This window comes from Podarcis cretensis, assembly GCF_951804945.1.
Source record: "Podarcis cretensis genome assembly, chromosome: 1".
NCBI lineage: Eukaryota > Metazoa > Chordata > Lepidosauria > Squamata > Lacertidae > Podarcis > Podarcis cretensis.
The window spans coordinates 89,046,973-89,074,741 of record NC_137170.1 but is presented as its reverse complement, the minus strand read 5'-3'; the positions used below and the strand labels follow the sequence as shown (position 1 = coordinate 89,074,741).

Here is a 27,769-nt window from a genome sequence, read left to right as displayed (position 1 = left end):
GAAGACTATGGACTCATTCATGCTGTTACTTAATATGGATAGCAAGCTTCCTGTGGCTCCATTCATTCTCTGCTGTCCATATAACATTCTCCCTCAAAATCACTGCTTCCAACACTTCCCCCTCCCACAATCCAGATTTCCTCATACCCTCACCTTTTCAGAATATCCCTGGTGTAAGAAAATCTAGATTGACAGAGGGGAAAGCGTGGAAAGGCAGTAATTTGGAGGAGAACGTAACATGGACAATGGACGCTTAAAGGAGCTATGGGAAGCTTACTATCCACATTGAACACAAGCATGGAGAAGCCCCTTGTTCCAAAGGCTGCTCTAGTTGGCATCATGATAACAAGCTCTTCCCAATCAACTCACATCATAAAATGAGCAGAAAGGTGAATACTTTATTATGCCTCCTATCCCTTCTAATAAGAGCTGTGGTTGAGAGTTGAAGCTGAACATATTTTAACTAGAAATCTGCCACCACTGCTTAGCTGTGCAGACATGGGCAGGCTTTGCAGCCAGGTAAGGATTCCAAACACTGCCACCTCTGGTCCAAGTCCAGCTTTCTATCTCCTACAAGAGGTGTGGGCAACCTGGTGCCCTCCAGATGTTGCTGAACCTCAGAGCCCACTATCCCAAACCCCTGGCAATACTGGCTAGGGATATAGACCGCTGTCTTATACTGCTTTGGCCCACTGGGTCCATCGAGTTCAGTAGCGTCTGTTCTGATTGGCAGCAGCTTTCCAGGATTTCAGGCATAAGTATCCCACCTAAAGATGTGGGGGAATGAACCTGGGACCTTCTGCATGTTAGGCAAACAGTCTGTCCCTGAGTTGCATCCCTTCCACATGGGCTCAATGGAAACAGGAGTTCAAAAGTATATTGAGAGCCACCATCATCCCCCAGTCCAGCCCTACAAAACACCAGCTCATCTTAGCCGAAAGGCTAGGAGAATGTAATAACAAACTTCACCTAGATGATAAAGGTAAAGGTAAGGGGACCCCTGACCATTAGGTCCAGTCGTGGACGACTCTGGGGTTGCTCATCTCGCTTTACAGGCTGAGGGAGCCGGCGTTTGTCTGCAGACAGTTTTTCCGGGTCATGTGGCCAGCGTGACTAAGCCGCTTCTGGCAAACCAGAGCAGCGCACGGAAACACCATTTACCTTCCCACCGGAGCGGTACTCATTTATCTACTTGCACTTTGACGTGCTTTCAAACTGCTAGGTGGGCAGGAGCAGGGACCGAGCAACGGGAGCTCACCCCGTCGAGGGGATTCGGACCACCAACCTTCTGATCGGCAAGCCCTAGGGCTCTGTGTGATCAAAATCCTCACAAGCTTGAGGATGAAGTGAAGATGGGGAGGGACTGGGGGGGAGATTATTTTTTTCATGCTTAAACTGCCTTGAGGCTTTAAAAAATGTTTTATGTTAAAAAAGAAAAGCCCAAGATAGAGCAAAGCCAGATGCATTGCTTTTGCTCCTCTCTAAGGTTTTGAAGTTGTATGAGCATAGAGCAGTTACAGAAAGCGCTGCAAGGAGACTGTGTGCATTTCAAAGTACCTTCTATAAAACATTCCATGTGGGACGGGGAGCATGGTGGACTCCTGAACAATAAATGCATACATGGAATGTCATGGGAATGCCTTAATTCCACAAGCACATGTTCTCCCTGCCTCCCTAACCCAGCACACTGGTAGAGATCTTGAGCTCCTGATAAAAATCACTTCCCAGTGCCATCCAATTTTGTCTGGGAAAGAGAGCTCCCAACCCAACTTGCAAGGCCAGTTTAGTACCATGCATGGAGGCGCATTAGCCCCTACATAGCAATGCTCTGTGTATGCTCCCATGTCACAAGGACAAACAGAAAAGGCACAGAATGTGATACTGAGTGCAGGCTTCAGAGTGCTTTAAAGAAATCCCAGATTTCATTTTACATAGCTGCTCTTAGAAATGTGTGACCAATGCCTGCTGGAATGGTGGCTGAATAAGATTTCTAGGGGGTGGGCATGAGACATCAGAAGCTTCAATAACTGCTTCTTCCTCCTCATTATTAACAAAATCAAATTCTGCAAAAAAAAGGGGTAGAGCCTGAAAATTATGCAAAATAAAGAGAAGTAATGCACGCTTGTACTACTTGGGGTTTGTTCACACTGGAGTTCACCATCTGTTTGCAGCTCTTTGCATTTCCATGTAAATGCCCCAGTAATTTCAGGTTTACCCAATATGGGTAAATTGCAGGAAATCAGATTTGTTCAAACTGCTCCATTTGGGGTTGCAGGTTATTTGTTTTGGTGCTTTGGGGTGGGTGAATCAATTGTCACTTTCTGCTGTTCCCCTTTTCATGTCCACTACTTCTTCAATGCTTTCACTTCATAACTGGTATGCTCCTGAATAGAGGTTCTTTTTTTTTCCAATCCCTCTGATTTGCACAAAAACAGAAAACTGCACAAGCAAACCACATTAAAAAAATTATGTACCAGATATCCTGGGCAGCAATCTGAAAAGTCGGTGCTGAGAATGTACAATTGCTTTCATTTCTTTTTTTCAACAGAAAGGCGTGAAAGGAGCATAGCCATATATCAGATTTGCACAAAAACCAAATGCTGCACAAGCAAATCTACAAGTGCCTGGCTGTGTGCTTTTGCACAATTCTGGGGCAGGGAAACATTAAAAGGAATGACTTTTATGAGCAAGAAGGACTGAAGCTGTTCCTCCTATACAAATTCAAATACGTGCAGATGTGGTCTATTCTGGTCTAAACCGAATGGAGGGAAAGTGGATAAACAGCTAAAAATGCCCAAAGGTGGACAAGCCTAACCATAAATTATTTAGGTTGTAGAATTCAGTATTTCTTGGCACACAATCTGAATTGTCTGGGTGCATAATTTATTTTATTCCATATTGAACATACACGGTGCTGTCCAAGTGATAAATTTAGTGGAGGCAAATAACAGCTTGCTTTCACACCAGCCCCTTTTCTTTCAAATTTGCATCATTCATTCACTCATTCATTGATATTACAAAGAATTGAAACAACATCACTGCCAAACTGTTGCAATCCAATACTTCTCCTGTTGTTCTTCCATCCTTCTTTGGTTCATAGCACTTTTTTAAAAAAAATGCAGTACATTTCCTATCCATCAGGAAGTGGCAAAGCTTTATTACAGCAGCTAAGAGGAGCTATTGTGGGTGGAGATGTACCAACATTTCCTGGTTGCACTGCCTTCCATGAGTGCCAGGCTACTCTTTTATTTTATTTATTTATTTGCTAAATCTGTATCCCAGCTTTCTGCCAAATGGTGCTCAAAGCAGCTATGGGTCCTGCAGTGTGGTTCCTCCCACCATTGCTTTAAAAGGTAAATGCTGAAATCAAAATAATTTTTAAAAATTCCTTTGACGCATTCCGTCACACTTTTTAATATAACGTTTTCTTTTCCTATCAGTGCACAACAGCACAAGCATGTTTAATATAAAGAGGAGGAGGAGGAAGTGAAGAAGTGAAGAAAGAGAAGGAAGAGAGGCAGCCAGCCAACCGTTGCCGCCACTGGGGAAGAATAACTGCATCAACAGAACTGGACTCCTTACCCCACTTGAGATCAAGCACTGGAGAGACTGTCCAAACTTGCTACAGTCAAAACAACAGAGGGCAAAGGAACCCCAAGGCAAGCAGAGGAGACAGGGAATGGAACACACACACAGGGAGAGAGGGCTCACCCACATTTGTCCCATGTTTTCTTCTGCTTGTTCCTGCTTTCTAGACATGGGTCCAAAGGGTTTCCAAAGGGTTTTTCTTTCATCCTGCCACTTTCCCCAGGAAAACCCACTGTTTACTACTGAATCGGAACAAACACCAATTTGCAGAAAACCCAGTTCAGGTTTGTCAACAGCGATCCACCAGTAAACAATGGGTTTTCCCAGGGAAAGTGGTGCTGCAAAAGAAAAAAACCTATCAGAACTGTGCCTAGAAAGCACAGCACAAGCGGTAGCAGGGACAAGCCCACAATTACCAAAGGAAAGGGCCAGCCAGGAATGGAATGCACCCGACTACTGTCCTGGTACAAAGAACATGCCAATAACCACACCACGCTTGCCTTATACTCTAGGAAATGTCCGGCTGAAGCAAACAGAGCTTCCTTCTGATTAAACATACCCAGGATCTTGCTTTAAGGCCTAAGTCAGCCATACTCATCCTCTTCTGCCTTCGCTGTGGGAACAGTCTCAGTGAAGACAGCAAAGGGGAATATGTTGCGCTAGATTATGTGCCGTGCGGTACCATCGTTTGTATATTATTTGTAGCTTACTGCCGAAGAACCATAGTATGGCTTGCAAACCAACAGTGACCATCTGCTGGCCAGGTGTAGTTACAGGGCCACCAGTTGCTGGACCAGTCATAGGAATCTGGAGTAGGGAGGCAAGGGAATGCCTGCCTCCCCTGGATGAACCAAAAAAGTAAGGCCTCAGCTGCACTATAGATTTAAAGCAGTTTCATGGCTTCCTCCCGAGAATGCTGGGCCAGTGCTGAAGTTACGTATAAGCTAAACAAGCTATAGCTTAGGGCCCCACTCTCTTGGGGGCGCCCCAAAAAAATTTAAAGGGAAAAAATTGTATTTCACTATTAATATACTTCTTAATTGTATTTCAGTTCAATAATTACTTTGATAAAATACATATTTTGTTATGTGCAAATGGCTTTAGATACCTATTAGGTCCATCAATTACCATATAGCATACATTCAACACAAAAAACAGTTATAATTTGTTGTTGACAGAGGACAGCTGGACATATAAAGGGCCCCATTACCTTCAGTAGCTTAGGGCCTCATCAAACCTAAACCCGGCCCTGCTGGGAACTGTAGTTTGTTAAGAGTGCTGAAAGTTGTTAGAGTTGTAGAATTGGAAGGGCCAAGAGGGTCATCTAGTTCAACGCACTGTGACGCAGGAATCTTTTGCCCAATGGGGCTCGAACCCACAACCATGAGATTAAGAGCCTCATTCTCTACCAAATGAGCTATCATTGTTAGGAGACCCCTATTCCCTTCACAGAGCTAAAATCCCCAGAACTCCCTGCGAAGAAGGGTTGATTGTAGCACCGTGAGGGGAAGTGAATGAAGTCGTAGCAATGACTGGAATTTATGAAGCCAGTCTAGACAATTAAATAAAGAGAAGGGTAGAAAACGACACAACTATTGTCTGGAGAAAGAACCTCTTGGTCCATTTATCACAGGGGCAAGCGGGACTGTAGCTGAGAGCATGATTTAAGCCAGTCTTGCAAAGTAACTGTTATATCCATTTTGCTGGGAGTTCTGTATGGCATTCCAGCAGCACAGTCCAGTGCTGTTTGTTATCCTGACATGTTGGGTTTTTGTTTTGCTTTTTAAGGAGAAATGCATGGAATTGTGAAGTTGATTGCAGCAGCAGTGCAATGAATTAAGGGCGGATGGGTGAATAAAATCAGGGAAAGAATGGAGTATTTCATTTGCAGATGGAAGGATATATCAAGATTATTTGGAAACTTACTGTAAACACATTTAAAAAGTTAACAATAAAAGATTAAATTCAGCAGTAAGAAATATTGAGATATTGGGCCTTCTTGGTAGTGGCACTCACCCTGTGGAACACCCTCCCATCAGATGTCAAGGAAGTAAGTACGTATCCTATTTTTAAAAGACATCTGAAGGCAGCCCTGTTTAGGGACGTTTTTAATATTTAATGCTGTATTGTTTTTAACACTCAATTGGGAGCCGTCCAGAGTGGCTGGGGAAACTCAGCCAGATGGGCGGGGTATAAATAACATTTTTTTATTATTAAATTTTTATTATAAAACTGACAAAAAATAAGATATGGGGGAAATTTGAATATTTAGTGGAAAAGAAATTAACAAAATCAACCATGGCAGAGGTGGGAGTCAATACCAATTCTGCATTTTGTATTTGAAGTATTGTTATTCTTTCAAAATGAATAATTTTTTAAAAGAGAAGAAGGACATCATCAAAACACGAAGTGTGCCCAATGAATGAGAGGTCTACCAATGGAGAAACCATGGAGAGGGAGAGCTGGCTAAGAGTTACTCAAAGGCCAGGTCTACTAAGCCTCACCACTCAGGCACCAGATATACCAAAAATGGAAGATCTGTTACCTGGTTATATGTATAGATACTTGATGTGCTCTCCCACCCACCCATCTTCACCACATGTACACCCAACATGCCCGAATACTACCCCTTTCTGTTTACAGGAAAAACAAATAACACTGGGCAACAATTTTTTACTTTTTGAATGTTGTCTAGATTTCTACAACTGATTTAGGGTATTTTTGCACTGCTGAATCAGAAAATGGCATCCGTTTCTCTCCATCAGGTCAGGTTTTTGAGCTATGTTGATTTGAAAAAAATCAGATCTTGTGACAAAATCGATTACATTTTTGTGGCATTATCAGCTGATTTTTGTCAACACATATCATCCTAAATATGTTTTCAAGAGAAAAAAATGTTTTTCCAACAACATATATTGATTACCTGATAGAAACATCGATTACTGTAAACTGAATGGTGGGCATTGATAAAGGTAAATACACGTAAATTGCATGTTGCTTCACCATTTTTCAAACTTCAGGGCTTGAACTTCCGTTTCTTGGAACTCCTGGAATGCTCAGTGGCAGGGAGGTCTCTCTTCAGAGTCCAACAGTAGTCAGCCATCATGACTGCATCCCAGTGACCCTGATACCTGGTCTCCATTTCTTTCATGTCCTGATGGAATCTCTCCCCCTGCTCGTCACTCATTAAACCCAGGTTCTCAGGAAACCGGTCCATATGTGAAAATAGGTAGTGCATCTTGACGCTCATGTTGCAGCCCAGGTTTCTGAAAGCAGTCAGCGTGTTGTTGACAAGTTCTGCGTAGTTTCTGGCCTTATTGTTGCCGAGAAAGTTCTTCACTACCAGAACAAATGCCTTCCACGCTTCCAGTTCCACTTCGTTCATTGAGTTTCCGAACTCTGGATCTCTGATGAGCTGACGGATCTAAGGACCATCAAAGATGCCAGCTTTCAGAGACTTCCGGTTGGCGCCAGCGCTAATGGCGGCTCTTTCTCTGATCTCCGGAGAAGGGGCTGCGCCACGAGTTCGGGTCTGACCGCTATGGCAAAGCGGGGACCCCTAAAATCACAGGCGCGGAAGCCTGTGAACAAGGAGACTCGGTGGGCACTTTTTGCGCCCCCCTTTACTGCAAAAGAGCCTTTTTAAAGGCTCCGGAGGAGCATCGGGGGTGCGCGGAGCTGGGAGTCGCTACCCAGCCCGTGGAGTGAAGCCGCATCGCCATTGACGGAGAGCGCCGATTCCTTCCTGAAATTTGGACTGAAAAGCAGTCACTATCCTTGTCCAGAGCCTTGGTGAACTGCTTGATTAAGCCGAGCTTGATGTGCAGCGGTGTGAAGAGTATTCTGTTTCTGTCCACCAGAGGGTCGTTGATGATGTTCCTTTCTTTGCAAGGCACCAATTCCTCCCGCACAGGCCAGTCCTTCTTTGTGTAATGCTGAACACGGTCCCTACTATCCCACATGCACAGAAAACATGGGTACTTGGTGAAGCCAGACTGTTGTCCCAACAAAAAGTTCACCATCTTCAGGTCAACACAAATAAACCACTTATGCTGATCATAACCAATTTTCTCCAGCACATACTTCACTGCTTTATAGTTCTCTTTCAGTGTAGTCAAGTGAGCCAGGGGTATAGAGGCAAACTGGTTGCCGTTGTGTAGCAGAACACATTTCAGTGATTGCTTGCTGCTGTCAGTGAACAGTCTCCAATCTTTGAGTTCATACTGTGGCACTCCAAGCTTGAGCAGAAGCTGCGCAATATCTGCACAGTACACCAAGTCCTTCTCTTCCGAGAAAAAACGGAGGTACTCTTGATGCCTGTTGCGGAAGAAGCTGATGCGAGCACTGTCAGAGAGGAGTTTTTTCCCCTTCAATCTGGATGCCAACAGTTCGGCAGAGTCCTTTGACAAGCTGAGGTCGCAAACTAGATCATTCAACTCCTTTTGGGAAAATGGATGTGGAGCATCATCTTCAAGAACCACTTCTTCTTTTTCATGTCTTTCAACACTGGAGGCATCTTCATCACTAATGTCAGGAAGGAAGTTCTCCAAAGATAGGTACTGGAATTTCATCACAATGAGCTACAGGATGACGTGCTGATTGAAGATTAGGATACTTGAGGCTGCTCCAGTTCTTTCTGTTGATCCCAGTCACATCAACAGTGCAGAAGTAGCAGTCAGTGACATGGTTTGTTGGCTCCCTCCAAACCATGGGAATTCCAAAGTTCAGACTCCTCTTGCCATTGGTCCACCCACGTAGAGTCTCGGTGCATGCCTTGCACAACATGTGTGGCGCCCAAGCTTTATCCTGGTCACCAAGTTTAATACCCAAATAAGCATGGTAAGCAACTTTATGCTTTGCCGCACCAATTTATGGAAGATTTTGAGGTTTAATGACTTCAAACTGATCCCTTTTCAACATAATCACCCAGAACTATCGGACCTGAATACTTCTTGTCATTAAAATAATCATTTCCAATCAAAACAATTATTCGACATGGCATTTTACCCCCACCAACTTCTTCTAAAATGCTCCACACAAGCATACATGTGAACAAAAATGTAAAAAAGACATGTGGCCATAGCTCAAAAACTTGACCTGATTGAGCAAAACCAATGTGATTTTTGGATTCAGCGCATCAGATTCGTCCTAAATCAACTGAAAAAATGCAGACAACAAATTTGTTGTTGACCAGTGTAATCAATTAGTCCTGTTTCCATGGAGCTCAGAAATAACAGGACAAACAACAAACATGATATAGCATCTTGTGATTTTGCATGATTTTGAGGGTTTAGTTCCTAATTTTTCTCTGACAAAGAAGCAGCCCTGCATCTCCACCCAACTGTGGCCTGGTAACTAACAACATACACAAGCACAATTTTTCAGATTTTTGTGGCTGAGTTACTTAGACAATATACAAGTGACATATCATCATTTGGCCCATGGTGAATTTCCTGGGTGGCCTTCATTGCTAATCAAGATGTTCACCCTCACAGTGGGGGAAGGTATGCATTTAAGGTTTATTGCTCTGTTAATATTTAATGTGTCACTAGCTGATCTCGAGCTCCATTGGATGAGCACTTAGCAAAGAGGAGATTCTAATGCACATAACTACATCCAGCACAAACTTTGCCTTCGCTAAAAAGATCTTGCGGTGTATGTACACCAATCTGGCTATAGAGCATTTCAAAGCACATTGTGAACATTTTCTCATAAATCCATATAATGGTCCTATAAGGTACTCCAGAACTGTTGTTCTTACTTTGAAGGTAGGTGTCTGCGTGTGTTGGGGCTTTAAAGGGGAAAAGAGATTTCCCTAAAGCCATCTCCCTGCACAGCTGAGGGGAGACTTGAGTTTACAGCAGTAGTACTAGACCAGCCATTTAAAAAAATAAATCAAAATATAGCTTCATCTTTGGTAAAGAGGCTGTTGTTTATTCATGGTACAGATGATAAGAAAGGGGACGCTTGGTTCTCTACACTATTCCTAATAAATCTTGTGGCTATGTACAGTTTAAAAAGACTCTCTTGCTGTGTAATTCTTTCCGGGGAATATGGTTTAATACGGAGGCACTGACTTTTATTATAATGGGAATGAATATAGCTGGGTGTCAAGTCGAACTAGCACCTACTTTAACCCGGATTAAGTGCTGCACACCAGCACAGAATTCACTCTAGATGGGGGCGTGGCCCTGTCGAGGAGCAACATTTCCAGATTTATGCACTGCAAAGTCCCACTCCATTCCCCTTTCCTCCCCAGCCCACCCCTGTGAAGCCCAAAACTTTGGTATATTGCCAGCAAAGCCTTGGGTTGGGTCAAGTTCAATCACCCCAGAGCGGTTTACATTGGCGGCTGCAGCCCTTGCCAGAAACAGCATCTGTTACTTTGATACACAAGACAGCCATTGTTCTTAGCAAGGAAAGGTTACAGGAGCAGGGGATTGCTATACAGGATATGTTACCTTTGCATTTTTAGGCCAAGATTTGAACAGTAGAGAAAACCTGGCCTAGCAGTGAGCAGAAGAGGAGCAGGAGCCAGGGCACTTGGACTCTCCTCAGCCCTCTCTGTCCTTCTCTTAAAAAATATATATATAAAAGAGAGAGACTTGGGACAAGAATGCAGCCAAGTCCAGACTTGTTAACTGTACTTTTCTGGGAAGTGGGCTATCAGTATCTGGGCTGATCTACCCCTCCCAACAGTTTTTGAATCTTATCCATGAAACTCTCTTTGTTCTGCTTAGCCTTATCTAAAGTGGATTTAGTTTGTTCTGCAATGCCTCCCCAATGTTACCACATTATTGCTATAGCACAACAACAATAAACCAGAACAATTATGTGATATGCACTGACTGAAAATGAAGCAGTGTGATCGCCCCATGCGGAATAAAAGGGACACCTGGAGGGACTCAAAAGAAACAAGATTTGCAGCAGGTAGCAAAAGTGACAAGAGGGAAGACTCCCAAGGAAGTGAGCCTATGCTGGCAGCCTTAGCTCTGTTGTTCAGAAGAACTCACTGCTGCTTAACGTCCAAGTCCAATTTAAAGTGCCGACTCTGACCTTTAAAACCCTAAATGATTAGGGGTCAAGTTACTTGCATCCATATGAGTCTGCCCATCTTGCAGGTGCACCACTGGGTACCATCAGGCTTGAGGGAATGCAGGAAAGGGAAGGACCTTTTCAGCAGTGATCCCTCACCTATGGAACTCCTTCTCCCAGGAGTTATGTTTGGCTCCTTTCCAGTTTTATTTTAGGTAGGCCTTAAATATATATTTTTTTTCAATCCACCTTTGGTTAGGTAGCCAGTAGGGTTTAAAACCTGGTTTTATTATTGCTATTGGAATGGTATCTGATATTAGAGGCTGTCATGTTACCACATATGCTGTTTTTGCTTTGTGCTGCTCTGTTGGTTTTTAAATTTTGTTACATTTTTTTATTGAAAGTGGGTTTGAAAGGACCTTGGTCCTGAAAAGGGGCCCCACAGTCACTCAAATGAAGAAGATATATAAAAATTTAAAACAATATCAGATATCTTTTGACAGCTTTGTTTTCAACAAAAATGTATGGACGCAATCCAAACATATGTAAATATTAAAATATCTCTTCCAGGGTTCTTGCCTTTGCTTGCAAAATGAGTCAAAGGGTGGGGGACTTCAGGGTCAGGACACTGAATGTGACAGCCAGCAAATGATTCCAGAGCAATACATAGTCACCCAAATGTCATATCTTGACCATAGCATGCATACTTAATCTTGAAAAGCTGAACAGGCCTAGAAAGGGGCACTTCAGTTCCCTGCTCTGTATGCAATCTCTCTGTGTATAGGTTCCTATATGAACTATCTAGTTATCCTGAACCTTCCTACCAACCTTTTCAGCTGATCGGAAGTGGACAGAAGCCGGTGGATTCCAGTCAATTCCTCTCTCTCTCTCTCTCTCTCTCTCTCTCTCTCTCACTCACACACACACACACACACACCTATCCCCACAAGAATTGAGGAATTTTCACTGAATTCCTTTGTAAAGGCTTATAGCCAAGCCCCCAGCATTCAATTTTTCTTAAATACCTCAGTTGTCAACACAGCCAACTTAATATTTCCAAGTTTCATGACAGAGTAATATGACCATCATGACTAGAATTATGCAAACCATCAAGCTTCTTTCTTCTTCTGGACTGTTATGGTCTTCAGGCCTGCATAATTCAAAGGAGGTTTTTTTGTTTGTTTTTTGAGAGGCATGTTAATAGGTGTATAATTCTGTTTTGATTAATCAATAGGTGCATAATGGCCAGTTGCAACTAGAAATGAACAGGAAGGTTAAAAACCCAAAGCTATTTAGTTTTAACATTTTTATACGGTCTTTCTGAAATATGTCACCCAAGGCAATCTACAAATATGCCAAAACCAAATGACACCAAGACAGCCCACCAGCCAAGCAGCATGCAGGATCTCAGGGCTACTCATAAAGCTGTAACACAATGCACTGTGGGGACAATGAAGCCCAGAGCCTGTGCTGTAGTTTCTGCTGGTGCTGGTGCTGTGCACCAACCTAAAAAGTGCAGCAGTGCTGAAGGGTTACATGCACTACATCACTCAGGGTAGTATGGAGGTGGATCTGCCAAGCACATCATTGTGTGCCTGCCTATAGAACATCTGGCTGCTAACAGCTGCTGCAAGACCAGCAGTTATTCATCGCAAGAAGATTGCCGTTACACAGTTGCATGCAAACTACTCCAACTCAAAAAGATCAGGTTGGAAAAAAGGTGCTTAATTGAGTGAGGGCTCAGTGAATGATATCTGGGAAAATAAAAATAAGACACCTTAGTGCTGTGTTTGATCATATCTGGATTTTCCAACTGCAAGCAGTAGGGTTGATTTTATGACTGCCATTATTAAGCATTTGCTACTATTTCTACTGCTTTGTTTTTACTGCAATTAATTATAAGTTTGCAGATTTAATTGTTGTTGCTGTATGCATTATTGGGCACCCGAGTATCCCTAGTGGTTGAAGGTGCAGGATATACATTATGCAAGCAAACAAATACAGTTGTGTCAAGTGCTGGCTTATGAACTAGATGACTTTTGGGTCCTTTCCAGCCATACAATTTAGTGGAGCATGGCAATGGCATGATAATGACTGGAACTGTGTTATGATAAGATGCAACCATGGCACCACTTCTAGCCTGGCACACACTAGCATGCAGTGTTTGGGTGGCCACTTAAAATGGCACTGCATTGTGGGTGGGGGCAGAGAGCTGTTCCATATGTCCTGTTTTTCATGTACCACTGTTCATCCTGAGAATCTGGCTATTATCTCCAGATTCTCCTAACTTTGGTTAGGAGCAGGAGGAGGGAACAGACTCCATTTAGCAGATGCCAGTGGCACTGCAGAAAGAGTCAGATAAAGGCTATCCTGTTTCCACTGCAACATTATAGCTTCTCTCTTTCTCCAAGCTACCCAAGAGCCACTCTCAAAGGGAAGCACATTGAAAGGTTCAGAGAACCCAAATCGCTGAAGAACTGCCAAGAGGTACGGTAATCCAAATTCCCATTGGTGCCAAGTCCTTAAAGCCAGAGGAGAAGCAGCTCCGTTCCTCTTGAATTCATTTATTCTTGTTTAATTTTAATTGTTTTTCTACAGCATTTTTAGCTGGCATAAAGCTTTACCATTCTTATCTGGAAATGGACAGTAATGGCCTCCTGGGAGTAGAGAAAAGCACTCTGGAATTACAAGCATCTGAGAACTTCTCCAGAAACACTTGTATTTGTTAATATTTTACCCAAATTAAGCTCTCATTTCTGATACAGTCCAGTCGCTTGTAATGCAACTAATGACCAAGAAATGTTTGCAAATAAAACCAGCAGCTATTAGCTCTCCAGCAGAACAGGAAGCAGCAAGTGCTGTTTCGGGTCATATGAGATGCTGACGCATAAATAGGCAAGTTACAGGAAATCAGTGTTGTTTAGCAGGCAAAATACTGGGTTTCAGCTTTTAGAAGAATTCAGTTCCTATATCCATGTTCCTAATTTAATCGCTGCACCATCAAGTGATGACTAGCAAGTCTCAGTGAGTCAGCTCACATCCAAGACCGCAAATGGAACTTCCAAACTACCTCAAACTATCTCAAGACACTCATCTTTTAAAAACCATGGGATCCATTTATACATTCACCCACATGCTGAGAAATATGAGTGATGCACGCTCATGTATGAGCCAATCCTCGGTGGGACAAGTCATTGCCCTTCAGCTTCCCCCTTTGTTAAATGTGAGCTCAGGTAACATTGCAAGCAAAGGTGGAGGGTAAGCAACATTAAAGGTTGTCACACACTTTGCGCAAACCAAACCAAACCAAAAAGTGGCACAGCACAGAGAAAAAGATGGGAAGGGCAACACTTGTGCCTAGCTTCAGTAAACAATGGCTTATAAAGTCGAAAACATACGCATATACACAAATATAATAGGACTTATGAGCAATCCAGTTATTTAAAAGTGAGGCAGACTAGCCACCCTCGCCATCAGTGTTTTCAGATTGGTTGCTTCTGGAGAGTTATCAAAAGCTGGAGAAGACAACCTCTTTAAGTTTTGTGTGCCTGCTTCTGGAGCTTTCTCTTAAACTTCCAGCTGCTTGACTAAGATGGACTTCTCCTGAAAGCTCCCATCATCTTCCACCTCCTCCTCCTCCTCCTCTCCCAACTTCCGCCACCTTCTCTGCCCCTCTGGAGCAGCAGAACTGTCAGAGGCTTTATTTATCTCAGGCAGTAAAGGCTTCCTAGTGCTCATCCTCAGAAAAGAAGCACCAACAGAAGCTCACAAAGTAGCAAGTGGGGACCCCTGGTGGAGCCCACTTATGCTCTCCCAAATATTTCTAATTTAATGGATGTGCCACTGAAATTTTGGTTTGCAGAACGAGCCAAACTACATGTACGTGCACGCATGCATGGTAAGAAGATACAATTTCAGCTAGACTTTCTGCAGCAAACATGCCATTAGGTTAAAACATTGAAGTGCCTTCTTTGGGGCTTCCTGTTTAGATGCAAGAGGGGCTGTGGCTGCTCCCTTCCACACTGCAGCCAGGGTAGGACGTGCAAGCGCCATGCAATGGAGGGAGAGAAGCCTGAATCAGCCCAGATTTCCAAGCAAAGACTGGTGGCTTAATCAGCCCTCAGGCATTCTCTGCTGCTGCGCTTGTTTCCTGCCTGAGGGAACACAGGAAGCGGGCATTGTTGAAGTCTCAATAAGCATTTCCTCCTTGTCTGAGACATCGGAAAGAGAACTGTGCACCTGACCAGGTCCGATAAAAAGAACTTGGCTGAACATATGAACACAACTCGCTGCCCAGTGACTTCCACCTGATCTGTATCAACTGTGTCAGACTGACAGCGTGAGCTGCTGGGGTCTGCAGTGGGCCATCCCATTCCTTCCGGCACATGTGCGCTCTTCTGAGTCACATGCAAGACGGGAAGGTAATGACCTCCCATTCCTGCAGTAACCTCCTGCTCAACTTTACTCATCCATGTTATTTGTGCAGAAGAATCCTTCCCCTCCCAGAGACCATCATTCTACCAGCGACAAAACCCATTCTGGCTGAGAGTGCAGGAGTTTCTAAACTTACAGAGCAGTGCACTACGCAAATATGAAACAATCAGAGCTACCTTTAGCTAAAACTGTAACTTGTGATGGTTTGAATGAATGCCTCCAAATTTTTTCCTCTTTTCCACCTTAGACTCTGGTTATTTTTTTAAGAGTTACTAAACTGAAATGCACGGCTTGCTCTGCCCTCCACAGAGACCACCGAGGGGCAGTTCACACAACCATCCTGTGTTCAAAACATGGACAAGATGTGGAAGTGATTCATTACAAAGTGGCAGCCATGATTTTGCATGCTATCACTCAACTCACTTTCAAAAGGTTTGGAGAGGGTGCAAAGTGAAAGGCTATGCGATGATGAACCACTCACAAGCTGAATGCAGCATGAATGTTTTGAGCCCTAAACTATATATAAAACAGTAAAATAAATAAACAAGTTAAAACTATAAAAAGCAGACTCTTCTGCTAAAGCCAAAGGGTTGCAGGGCCTCAGCCATGAGTCAATTCTTATCCCACCTAACGTTTTAAGTTATGTGTTATGTGCAGGAATGTAACAAAAAGCGGGAGGGCAAGCAGAGGCCTTCCAACAGAGGAGGGAACTGTTCCATCCTAAGCAGGTGGGCTATTTCCCTAAACATTTTCTCCCAAACCTTTATAATAATAAACCCCAGGTGCCCATCTCAGCTCTTTCCAAGCTTGCAGGAAAAGCTCTCCTTCTCTTACTGGGTGAAAGGAAGCTTTTTATTTTTCAAAATGGACCTGGGTTGGGGTTTTGACAGAGCCAGAGATAGGGCTTTGGTGTTAAGGAGTCGTGCCTCCAATATGAAACATGGACTGCAGCTGTGAGCCGAGATACTTTGCATTTTGTGTCTTTTCACGCATGGAGCAAAAACAGAGAGGCTAAGAGAATACATTTAGCTGGAAAGCTCTCTTTGTGGGGCGCACACGGATCCTGATTTAGGCTAAAAATCAGTCAAGAGCAGATTTCAAAGGCGCCAGAAGGGGGGGAAGGGGGGAGAAGAATTGTGTGCTGTCAGTGTTCACTCAATTAGCATTTCAAACATGGCAGCAACATCCTAAGCAAATATAATTAAAGTGTGCTCTGGAAGGGATGTTTATTTTAAGGGGCTACTAAATACGATGGCATATATGTGCATGTGTGTGTGTGTGTGTGTGTGTGTGTGTGTATTTGATGAAACACAGTAGGTCAATTCACATCCCAGCTCTTTCCTAGAAAGTGCTGCCAGATCTTTAACATTCATTGCTTCTATTTTAAATGTGTGTGATATGTTCCAACTTGTATAGCTAGCCTGGACTGTATGAAGCCCAGATGAAGGCTAGGGGGTATCACATACTTGTTCTTGAAAGAGTGTTAAAAACAGAAGCAGCAAATGTTAAAAGAGCTGTAGTGAATTATTAAGAGTGGGAATTAGCCTATGACAGGGATGGGAAACCCCAGGTTCTAGAGGCAGATATGGCCCTTTGAACTCTCCCCAAGCCACATCTCTAGCAGGTCTTGCTTCCTGCCCAAAATGTTCTGCCTGACTAGAATGTGTCCCTGAAATTTTATAATGTCTCTTGTTTTCCTGGATGGAGGACAGAAAGGGATATGTGAGAGAAAACAGCTTATTATACAAAGGAAGGAGTGTGTGGAGTGTTAGGGGCGGGATAGTACCTCTGGTGGGGGACACAGTGTGTTCCTTCTGGGGTAGTTTGTCCACCTTTGGTCCCCCACCCTGTGACTCCTAGAAGCTATCAGCATGTGACAGCAGCCACACCCCAGGAAGTGTCTTCAACTGGCTGGCTAAACCAAGTGAAGAAGAAGAGTTTGGATTTGATATCCCGCTTTATCACTACCCAAAGGAGTCTCAAAGCGGCAAACATTCTCCTTTCCCTTCCTCCCCCACAACAAACACTCTGTAAGGTGAGTGGGGCTGAGAGACTTCAGAGAAGTGTGACTAGCCCAAGGTCACCCAGCAGCTGCATGTGGAGGAGCAGGGAAGCGAACCCAGTTCCCCAGATTACGAGTCTACCGCTCTTAACCACATGCTCTCAGGTGAGCATGGCCAATGGGTCTTAAACCTTCGGTGAGTTAGGGACTTCCCCTGCATGTGAAAACAGGCTCTGGCAGATTGAGCAGATGAGACCAATAGAGGGTCCAACAGTCAAGAAGGCAATTTCTGTATGTGCTGTAGAGGGAAGTGAGGAGTGAGGGGCAGGTGGGGCTTGTCAACCTAGGAAGGTAGCTCATCTAGGAGAAGGGAAACTCTAATCCTTAACCTCCGCTGCATTGCAACTATACACATTTGTGAGAAGGGCTTGAAGAGTAATCTCCAAGGAAAAATCCGTACCAGCTGCCTTGCAGGACATCTTCAGTAGGAGAAAAGGATAAGGATAAAACGTGGTCCCTTCCACCTCTACAATGCTATGAATCTATAAAAGCTGCAGTGGAGCCCCCAAGGTGCCTTGTATGCCCCCTTCCAGCAACTGCTGCAGCCAAGCTGGTGTCAAATGTACTACTCTGCTTTTTTTGGAGCACATCAACAAGTTAAGAGAGCTGTCTTGTTGTCTGTACACCCTGGGAAGGTCACTCAGGTGCTGCTAATGCAGCAAAAACAACATAGGAGGCAGCAGCTACAAGTTACCAGTCTCTGCAGCCACAGCGGGCACTGTGATTCTCCAGCAGTTTGACTTTGTCCCCATTGTCTTACAAGGCAGACAGATGCCGACAAAAATACAAAGCTAAGAGTCACATTCATTGCCCCATCCACTTTTACCTCTAGCTCTGCTCACCACTGGCATCTGGCCCTCGGAAGGATACCCAGAAAGGAATGCAGCCCTCAGGCTGAAACGGGTTCCCCACACCTGACAAGCTGCATGCCACCCACCACTGGCCTATCTCATTCAGTGTGTTCTAGAACATAACAGTGAATTATCAGAGGCTAGAATGTTCAAAGTCTAAAAGTCATTTGCCAAAATCTCCATGTAGCCTACAAGCATAGAGTACTTTCCCAACTCAGCTACCTTTTCCCCCTTCCCAACAACCAACCAGGCAACCAGCATGTCCTGCCACTGCACTCCATCCTCTGATTCTTGCCACTCACCTGCCACCTTGAACTACACTGCTTCCTTCCCCAGCCCAACCCAAGTTCCCCTGTGACTACCTAAGTTTGAAATCCAAAGAGTCCACATCACTGCTACCGCAGCCAGCACTTCATCCTCTACTCCAGGGGTCATGGGAAAACTTGTTCTTCAGCAGTCCCCTAAGCATGTAAAGCCCACAAGGAGCTGCTTTTTGCAGCTCTGCTTCCATCGACAGTTGACACGCTCAAATGTTATGTTTGGCTCACAAGACTAAGAGTGGGTGCCCCCCTCTTGTACCATAAGGGCTGGTCCACATGTTAAAAGGAAGCAGAACAAGGGTGTGTCTTAAATTTATTTTCTGGGACTTGTGGATCTCATGCATTGCGCATGAGAGTCCCACTTTCTAAGTCCCACTTCCCAAGTCAAAGTGCAGGTGAGGAAGGAGCATGAATCACTCATGTTTCCTCTTTTGCCATCTTTTTTGCAATAGGTAACGTGGCTCTGAAGGAAATACCCTACCAGAAAACTGGGACTTTGCATGGGGATACCTTCACCACTCTCAAGGAACAGCCTGGAGTACAAACAGGCTACAAGTGCTTAAACCTGCAGCTACAGGAGTTGCCTGCAATAATTCTTTTTGGGGTCATGACTGCAGAATTCCAAAGCATGTTCTTCTATCTATTGGGTATGATAAAAGCTGAAGTCACTGCCAGCAGATGAGGACCTAATACCAAATCATTATAAATGCAACACTGAAACATGAAAATCTACTACTTACAAAGGCAACCCATCACATTTTTAAGTGCTTACCCTATTTACGAAGCCCATACTCCATGTCATACCAGTTCAGCAATTCCTGGGGTTCACATGCGTGGGCTAGCAAAGGGGTTAGGGATCTTTTCAGAATATGTTAGCACAGAGCACCTAGATTAGTAAATGCTTTGTGAATAGCAGTATTATAGTTAAATATATAGGTATCAGGGAAGCCCACATTTCTATACTTTTCGCTAAAGATTGCACCCCCCCCTTCAAAAGTGTCCAAGTCTGGTCTAGACATTACATCTACCACATGTTTAAGCCCACTGTGTGTTGTTTATGTTCATTTGTAATTCCTACCATGTGCAGCTAGCATGCTGGATCACTTCCACCTCAGAAACCCATTTCCCACATTCCGTGATTGCTGGGCATGGCAAAGTTTTCCTATGAGGTTCAGAAAGTTCATATGGGAGCAACATCATGGGAGGGGTGTTTCCAGGACTAAGGTGAAACTGTAAAGCTCCCTTGTTATTTTTGCTACTGGATGCTACATGTTGTTTAAGTAATCTGGTTATATTTATAGTACTGAAATGTGGAAGCGTTATATGTTATTGTATTTTTGTTTTGCTATGTTATTATGAAATTGTCACTATGGTATTGCTTTCTTATGTTATTATGAAATTGTTGCTGTTACTATTTTGCTATGTTATTATGGAATTGTTTTTATAGCGTTCATTTGAAATGCAACTCTGTTTCTTTGTTGCAGGCTGCTATGTGCAGAGGGTTTTTTTGTGGGAAAGCAGCAAACAAATAAAATGAAAGAATGAATAAATGAATGAACTGCTGAGTCTCATCATGTATCCGTCCATCAATTGGTGTAAGTGCCAAAGCACCTGAATGTCTGAAGATGATTCTGCACCCATTTTTCTATGGTTGTGGTTGTGCTATTCACAGACCTGAAAGCATATGGTCCCCCGGACTTTACTTTGCTTTCAGATTCCTAGCTGTGCCTTTCCAGTTAATTTGCCAATTACCAAAAGTGAATAATGCACCACATTCACACCATAGCCAAGCTTTCCTGGTAAGGAAATTGAATGGAGTGCTATGAAAGTCACCAACATACCCCTTCTGGCACCTTTCCTGCCACAACAGAATGCGGGTAATTAACTGCACCAAGCAATGGTTCCATTTCATTCACACAAAGCTACCATGGAACGAAAAGGTAGTAGATGCTAAGTGTGACATCCTGTGGCCAACTGCAAAACTACAGTCACTGAAATACTATTGAGAAGACCTAGGAAGCCTTGGAAACACCATGAAGCGTTATGGTAAAAAGCATTATCTGCATCATTTCACCTCTGCTCCCACCTCCCCACTGGCTTCAAAATGACCCACAGGGGCTACAAAATGACTATTTATTTCACAATCACCCCGTGTCAACTTACCACAGTATTGCCATATGGAGGCAGGACGCTACTAGTGTTTAGCCACATAGTGAATTTCAGAGTGCCTATGCTCTCCCATATATCATCTACGAGTGTCTGCTCTGTTACATGGTCAGATACTATAGACAGACAGAATGTGTAACGGATATGGTTACATGCACATGGTAGTAAGTTAGAAGCTCATCATTGATTGAGCAGTCATCTGTGGACATCTATTGGAGCTCTAGAACCTCCACATGGTCCCTCCTCCCCACACTTGTAAAATGGGGACATCACTGTTCCTTGCTATAGCTTAGAATTTATCTCTGTATCTCAGATTTATATCCCACCTTTTTCCCAGGAAGCAGGACCCAGATCTAGATGTGCTTCATTTCATCAAGCTGGCGGCCTCATGTGTGTTCACACTATACTCTTGAACACTGCTTCTTCATTTGGCTGAGGATGGCGAAGATTGTCCAGGGTGCTACATATTTTGGCCAGTACCATTATACAGGTGGGACGCAGGTGGCGCTGTGGGTTAAAGCCTCAGCGCCTAGGGCTTGCCGATCGAAAGGTCGGCGGTTCGAATCCCTGCTGCGGGGTCCGCTCCCGCTGCTCGGTCCCAGCGCCTGCCAACCTAGCAGTTCGAAAGCACCTCCGGGTGCAAGTAGATAAATAGGGACCGCTTACCAGCGGGAAGGTAAACGGCGTTTCCGTGTGCGGCTCTGGCTCTGGCTCTGGCTCTGGCCAGAGCAGCGATGTCACGCTGGCCACGTGACCCGGAAGTGTCTCCGGACAGCGCTGGCCCCTGGCCTCTTAAGTGAGATGGGCGCACAACCCCAGAGTCTGTCAAGACTGGCCCGTACGGGCAGGGGTACCTTTACCTTTACCTTTTTACCATTATACAGTTTGTCCACCAAACTGAATCAGCTCTCCTTCCCCACCCAACAAACGAGCTATATTTCACATTCCAACCTTTCCACGCCCAGCCTCACTCACCTCGACAGGTGCTACCCTCCCGGGTAATAGCCTGACGACATATCCCACATGGTTTCACTTTCTTGAAGCTCTTCACTTTGAAGGTGTGGGATGTGGATGCTTCAAGGTCCTCAGGCTGCAGGGAGGAAAGGAAAGAGCAACAGCGCTGTTAAAAGAAGTAAAAGTTCTCCATTTCGAAACCAGTGAATGGATTAAGAAATTACTAAGCAGAGTTTGTGGAGTCCCTGCTTTTATCACCAAGGAGAGCCCAACATGCCTCATCTAATGAGTGTTGTTACTCTTGCAGCACACTACCCAAGCAGTGCCAAAACCTCTCCAGAGAAAGTGAAGCGGTTCTGCCAAAATACTATTGAAAGATCTACAGTGGCTCCCAGTACGTTTCCGAGCACAATTCAAAGTGTTGGTGCTGATCTTTAAAGCCCTAAATGACCTTGGTCCTGTATACCTGAAGGAGCATCTCCACCCCCATCGTTCAACCCGGACATTGGAGTCCAGCGCTGAGGGCCTTCTGGCAGTTCCCTCACTGCGATAAGTGAGGTTACAGGGAACCAGGCAGAGGGCCTTCTTCGTAGTGGCGCCCACCCTGTAGAATGCCCTTCCATCAGATGTCAAAGAAATAAACAATTATGCAACATTTAGAAGACATCTGAAGGCAGCCCTGTTTAGGGAAGTTTTTTAATGACTGATGTTTTAATGTATTTTTAACCTTCTGTTGGAAGCCGCCCAGAGTGGCTTGGGAAACCCAGCGAAATGGGCAGGGTAGAAATAATAAACTTATTGTTATTGTTATTGTTATTACTATGCTACCTAAGCCCAGAAAGGGAGTGATGAAGACAATGTGGCAGCTCCTTGATAATAAAGGGAATTCTCCACACATCCAGGGACAAACTCCTTTTTGCCAGCCAGGAAATCCACAGAATTTAGAGAAACTGAATGACATGGGAGATCCAACAGCACGTCACACGTCTCATTTTGCACAAAGAAACACATGAAGGAAGCAAAGGACCCCAAGTTTGTAATGATAGTTTTTACCCTACGTGTGAGGCCCAATAAGCATTTTCATCCCCTAGCTACTGTATTGGCCCGAATATAAGCCACACTTTTTTTTTTCCAAATTCCGACCCGGAAAAGTTAAAGTGCGGCTTATATTCGCAGCCTTACAAAAACTGGCTTTTTGATCAGCTGTGAGGTGGTGCACTGTTGCGATAGCGGCGGTGTTGGAATTGGCAGAGCTTGGCTGCAGCACTCAGGACCACACAGGCTCCGGATGTGCCACAGAAGCCTATCAGCTGTGAGGTGGTGTTCCCCCAAGCTGAGCAGCGGCTGCTGCCCACGCAAGGTTTTTCCTACACGGCAGCGGTGTCCTATGCACTGCAATCTCCAATCAGCTGTGAGGTGGTTCCTTTACAGCTGGGCAGCAGGCGTCTTCCAGTTACTGTATTCGGCAGCGGACGATCACGTGGGCTTCAGTGGTGAATATGCTTGTTTGGGACAGGTGCTTGGGGGGTTTTTGGTTAAATGGTATTTTTTATTAAGTTTTCAACAAAAGTAACAAAATAAAAATAAAAAAGACAGTAACAAATGCAATAACATCCATAAACAAAGAAAATTATACATAAAGCAATATCAAATCTATAAAATGGGATTCTCCAAATCCCGTTACTTTCCCCCCCCCCCCCCGCCGGTTCCTTAGTTTTCTTTTTCAACTGTATATCATTTCTACTCCAAATTATTTTTCTACTTCAAAGGGAAGGGTGCTTGTTAATCCCTTTTTGATTCCCACCCCCAACCCTCCCTGGGCAAGCCGTGTGTGTGTGTGTGTGTGTGTGTGTGTGTGCGCGCGCACGCGTGTGCGTGTGTGTGTGTGTGTTCCCCATTGTGTGATTGCACTTCATTGGGCGAGTGCCTTTTGGAATTCTCCCCCCCCCCCCAAGTTTAAGGGAGCGGCTTATATTCGGGCCAATACGGTAGTATGCATTTTGCACTCTTGAGATCAATTTAAAAAACAAAAACAAATGACACTATGAATTTGTGTTTTATATCTGGGAGCGCAAAATGCGACATATGGAACAGCTCCAAGGTGCCAGCTGGTTTTGAAACATTATGCCATGTAATGTTTTGCTGCTCTTTGGTTTTATTGAAGGCTTTTAATTATCATGTCTTCTTATGGTTCGATGTACGCTGCTCTGGGTACTTCAGCTGAAAGGCTACTCATAAATATCATTCAAAAACAAATAAATGAGATCGTTTTTAAGGATTTCTAGGATCCAACATCAGCAAGCACCAGCTGATATATAATGCATATCCTTAAAGTGCAGCAAAATTGCTTCCCTGTGATTGGAGAGAAGCTTGGGTGGGGTGTGGTGGCTGATTCTCCACACGCCTCCCCCTTCACAAATAAAATGCAGGTGAGACTAATGCTAACATCAAAAGGGGCACACAAGTGTGGGGAGCCGATTGCTCCCTCCTACACACACACGCACGCACACACGCACACACACTGCTGCTCTCAGGCACTTTTCTCCCAGTCCAGCTTCAGCACTTGAAAAGAGGCACATTGGGGAGAGGAGCACTCAAAGCCACAAAGTGTGGAGAGGTATAGTAAGGGAAGGTTCAGCTCCCTTCACCCATTACGTGTCACATTTTATTGTGAAAAACCAGATACGCCCCCGTATGTGAATAAGAAAGGTACATAACAATGAACACGGATCTCCCTCCTGCATCAACTTTGGGCTCCTCCAGACAAGCTGTTCATTGAGCAATCATCCTGATTTGTTTCCACTTTGTCCTGTCTTTCTCAAGCATTTATTCTGTTTTTGCTTGCATGAAGTTTACACATCTCCCCATTTGTTGTTTATTCAACCCACACTTTCCAGTGCATTTGCCCATCGCTTTCCAAACTGCGAAATGTCCATTTTAAAAAAAAATGTGTGTTTGCTGCACTATTGCACAAACCTAAATTTCTCACATGTGCTTGAATTTCCACTGTAAAATACTGATCCCCTGGAGGCAGCGTTTGGTTCTTGGACCACATCTGCACCACATGTTTAAAGCACTATTATACCACTTTAGCAAATAATTATGGGAAGTGTAGTTTGTTAAGGATATGGAGAGTTGTTAAAGGGACCCCGGACCATTAGGTCTAGTCGTGACCGACTCTGAGGTTGCGGCACTCATCTCGCTTTACTGGCCGAGGGAGCCGGCGTACAGCTTCCGGATCATGTGGCCAGCATGACTAAGCCGCTTCTGGCGAACCAGAGCAGTGCACGGAAATGCCGTTTACCTTCCCGCCGGAGCAGTACCTATTTATCTACTTGCACTTTGGCATGCTTTTGAACTGCTAGGTTGGCAGGAGCAGGGACCGAGCAACGGGCGCTCACCCCATCGCGGGGATTCAAACTGCCAACCTTCTGATTGGCAAGTCCTAGGTTCTGTGGTTTAACCCACAGCGCCACCCATGTCCCATGAAGAGTTGTTAAGAGACACCTATTTCCTTCACCGGGATACAATCCCAAAAGTTCCCTGGGAACAGGGATTGATTGGTAAACCATTCAGGTATCTGTACCTCTGTTAAGGGAACAGGGGTTTCCTACAACTCTCAGTACCCTCAACAAACTACAGTTCCCAAGATTCTTTGGGGAAAGCAGTGACTGTTAAAGTAGCATTACAGTGCTTTAAATGTATAGTGCAGATGGGGCCTCAGACTAAGGATTATTATTTTAAAGGTTCATTTCTTCACTGCACCACTGGGTGCCAGTCTCCGTTGCTAATCCACCAGCAAAGCAAGTTCTGGGTCAGATGTTGCCTCAAACATCCTAGGGACAGCCACTGAAGGAATAACTTGCTAGCTTTTCTCGCAGACACTTAGGTTGCAGCAACATTCTACCTACTAGCAAGTGGGCTCTGAGTAAAAGCATCTGTCAGACAGCGAGCCATTTTAGTGAGATGCCTGGATATAATTAGAAGTAAAGCAATGCAGGGGGAAGGGGAAGAAGAGGGGGACATTCTCCTGTTAATTTCTCCAAGCTCAAATTAATTTGCCAACATTCACATTTATATTTTCCTAGCTTTTCCCACCATGATGCTACTTGAATGAAGGATTGGGTACAAACTGTACAGTGGTACCTTGGGTTAAGTACTTAATTCGTTCCAGAGGACCGTTCTTAACCTGAAACTGTTCTTAACCTGAAGCACCACTTTAGCTAATGGGGCCTCCTGCTGCTGCCGTGCCACCGGAGCACAATTTCTGTTCTCATCCTGAAGCAAAGTTCTTAACCCGAGGTACTATTTCTGGGTTAGCAGAATCTGTAACCTGAAGCGTATGTAACCCGAGGTACCACTGTATTTCATTTAGGGGGGTTGGGGGGGAGTATGTGTGAGTCACATTTTTAAGAAGAAGAAAAATGAAAGAGTAGATATTCAACATGCATATACAGTGGTACCTTGGGTTACATACGCTTCAGGTTACAGACTCCGCTAACCCAGAAATAGTACCTTGGGTTAAGAACTTTGCTTCAGGATGAGAACAGAAATCGTGCAGCAGTGGTGCAGTAGCAGCAGGAGGCCCCATTAGCTAAAGTGGTGCTTCAGGTTAAGAACAGTTTCAGGTTAAGAACAGACCTCCAGAACGAATTAAGGTCTTAACCTGAGGTACCACAGTAAATTTTGAAATGTTCTGAATTTTTGAAAAAAATTGAAAAATTCATCTGCGCAAAATTTCAACACTAGTTACAATGGCACATGATAAAGATGGGAAATCCCACTATGTGTATTAAGAGGAAAAGGGCACACAGACATCCCATCAGCTTTGTTCCTATTTGGATATCATCCCTTACTCCAGTGCAGCCTTCTGTGTGCACTGCAGACACATCTAGATGCACAATCCCATCTGCAAAACTACTGCATACATATCCCAGTTGTCCTACTGAACTGGTTAGGCACAACTTTTAATGTGAATAGTAGAGCCCATCTGCATCTAGGGGACACCTGTTATGTGTGACTGTGTGTTATGTGTGACTGTGTTATGTGTGACAGCCTGCAATGACTGGTGGACTGAGGCTCCTCTCAGCTACTCTCGATTCAGCCAAAGCATGAGACTTTGTTTTCATACTTGAGAGACAAAAGCAAACTAATTGTAGAGCTGGGTGGGCCTGAGTGTAAAGACCATGTTGGCTCAAAGAGACCAGCCCTTGCTTCCACAACAGAACACAAAGTTCCTTCTTTCCTCCTAACCACAGGTTTCCAAATGATGCTGTGGACGAGCTACCACAAATGGAAAACAAATGTAGCCAAGGGTATATCTGGGTAAGTACCGTAAATTTAGCTCCATAACACGCAGATTTTTCCTCCTAGAAGGTAAGGGGAAATGTCTGTGCGTGTTATGGAGCGAATGCCTACAGATGGCGGGGGAATCTGCTGCAGTTGTGAGCAGTCCGTGGCTCGCTGTGAAACAGCAAAGCGGGTGTAAGCAGCTCCTGTCAGCGAGCCGAGCTGGGGAGGAGGGAGAGAAGCAGAGCGGGCTTGGCTGCTTTAAAACAACCCCATCCTCTATGTTCCTCTCTCCTCCCCACTGAGCTGCTAAGTAGCAGCAAAGCTTTTCAGCCAACCTAGCCGGGAGGAGGGAGAGAAGCAGAGCTTTAAAACAACCCCGTGCTCTCTGTCCCTGCCTGCAGTTTTTTGCTGTCCGATTTTGGATTAGCCACTGTGTGTGTGTGTGCTTGAGCTATCGTTCTCCTCCTCCTGCTTCCCGTTCACTCTCCCTGCGCCCCTGCGCTCTCCCTCCGACTTTAGAATTGACACTCTGTGTGTCTGTGTGTGAGAGAGAGAGGGCTCCTTCTCCTCCTCCTGCTTCCCGTTCACTCTCCCTGCCCTCTCCCTCCCTGCCCTCTGCCTCTGACTTTAGAATTGACACTCTGTGTGTCTGTGTGTGTGTGAGAGAGGGCTCCTTCTCCTCCTCCTGCTTCCCGTTCACTCTCCCTGCCCTCTGCCTCCGACTTTAGAATTGACACTCTGTGTGTCTGTGTGTGTGAGAGAGAGAGGGCTCCTTCTCCTCCTCCTGCTTCCCGTTCACTCTCCCTGCCCTCTCCCTCCCTGCCCTCTGCCTCCGACTTTAGAATTGACACTCTGTGTGTCTGTGTGTGTGAGAGAGAGGGCTCCTTCTCCTCCTCCTGCTTCCCGTTCACTCCCCCAGCGCCCCTGCGACTTCCAGCGCCCTGCGACTTTAGGGCCAGTTCTCTCTCTGCGTGTGTGTGTGTTTTGACCTCACTGCGCTTGTTGGGGGAGAGTGTTGGTCGCAATTTTTCTTGATTTGTCTCAGAGTGGTTACTATCATGGTTTCC

At 44.7% G+C, this 27,769-nt stretch overlaps 1 protein-coding gene across 14 annotated transcripts in view; it reads right to left on the bottom strand.

Moving 5' to 3' along the window:
* TNS1 (tensin 1) overlaps nucleotides 1-27,769 on the bottom strand; it is a 327,307-nt gene that overhangs the window by 202,773 nt on the left and 96,765 nt on the right. For all 14 annotated transcript variants that reach the window (XM_079968266.1, XM_079968280.1, XM_079968283.1 and 11 more), the window contains exon 2: nucleotides 21,432-21,546. In XM_079968266.1, coding sequence (XP_079824392.1) covers nucleotides 21,432-21,546 — 115 coding nt within the window. The remainder of the gene's footprint in view (nucleotides 1-21,431; nucleotides 21,547-27,769) is intronic.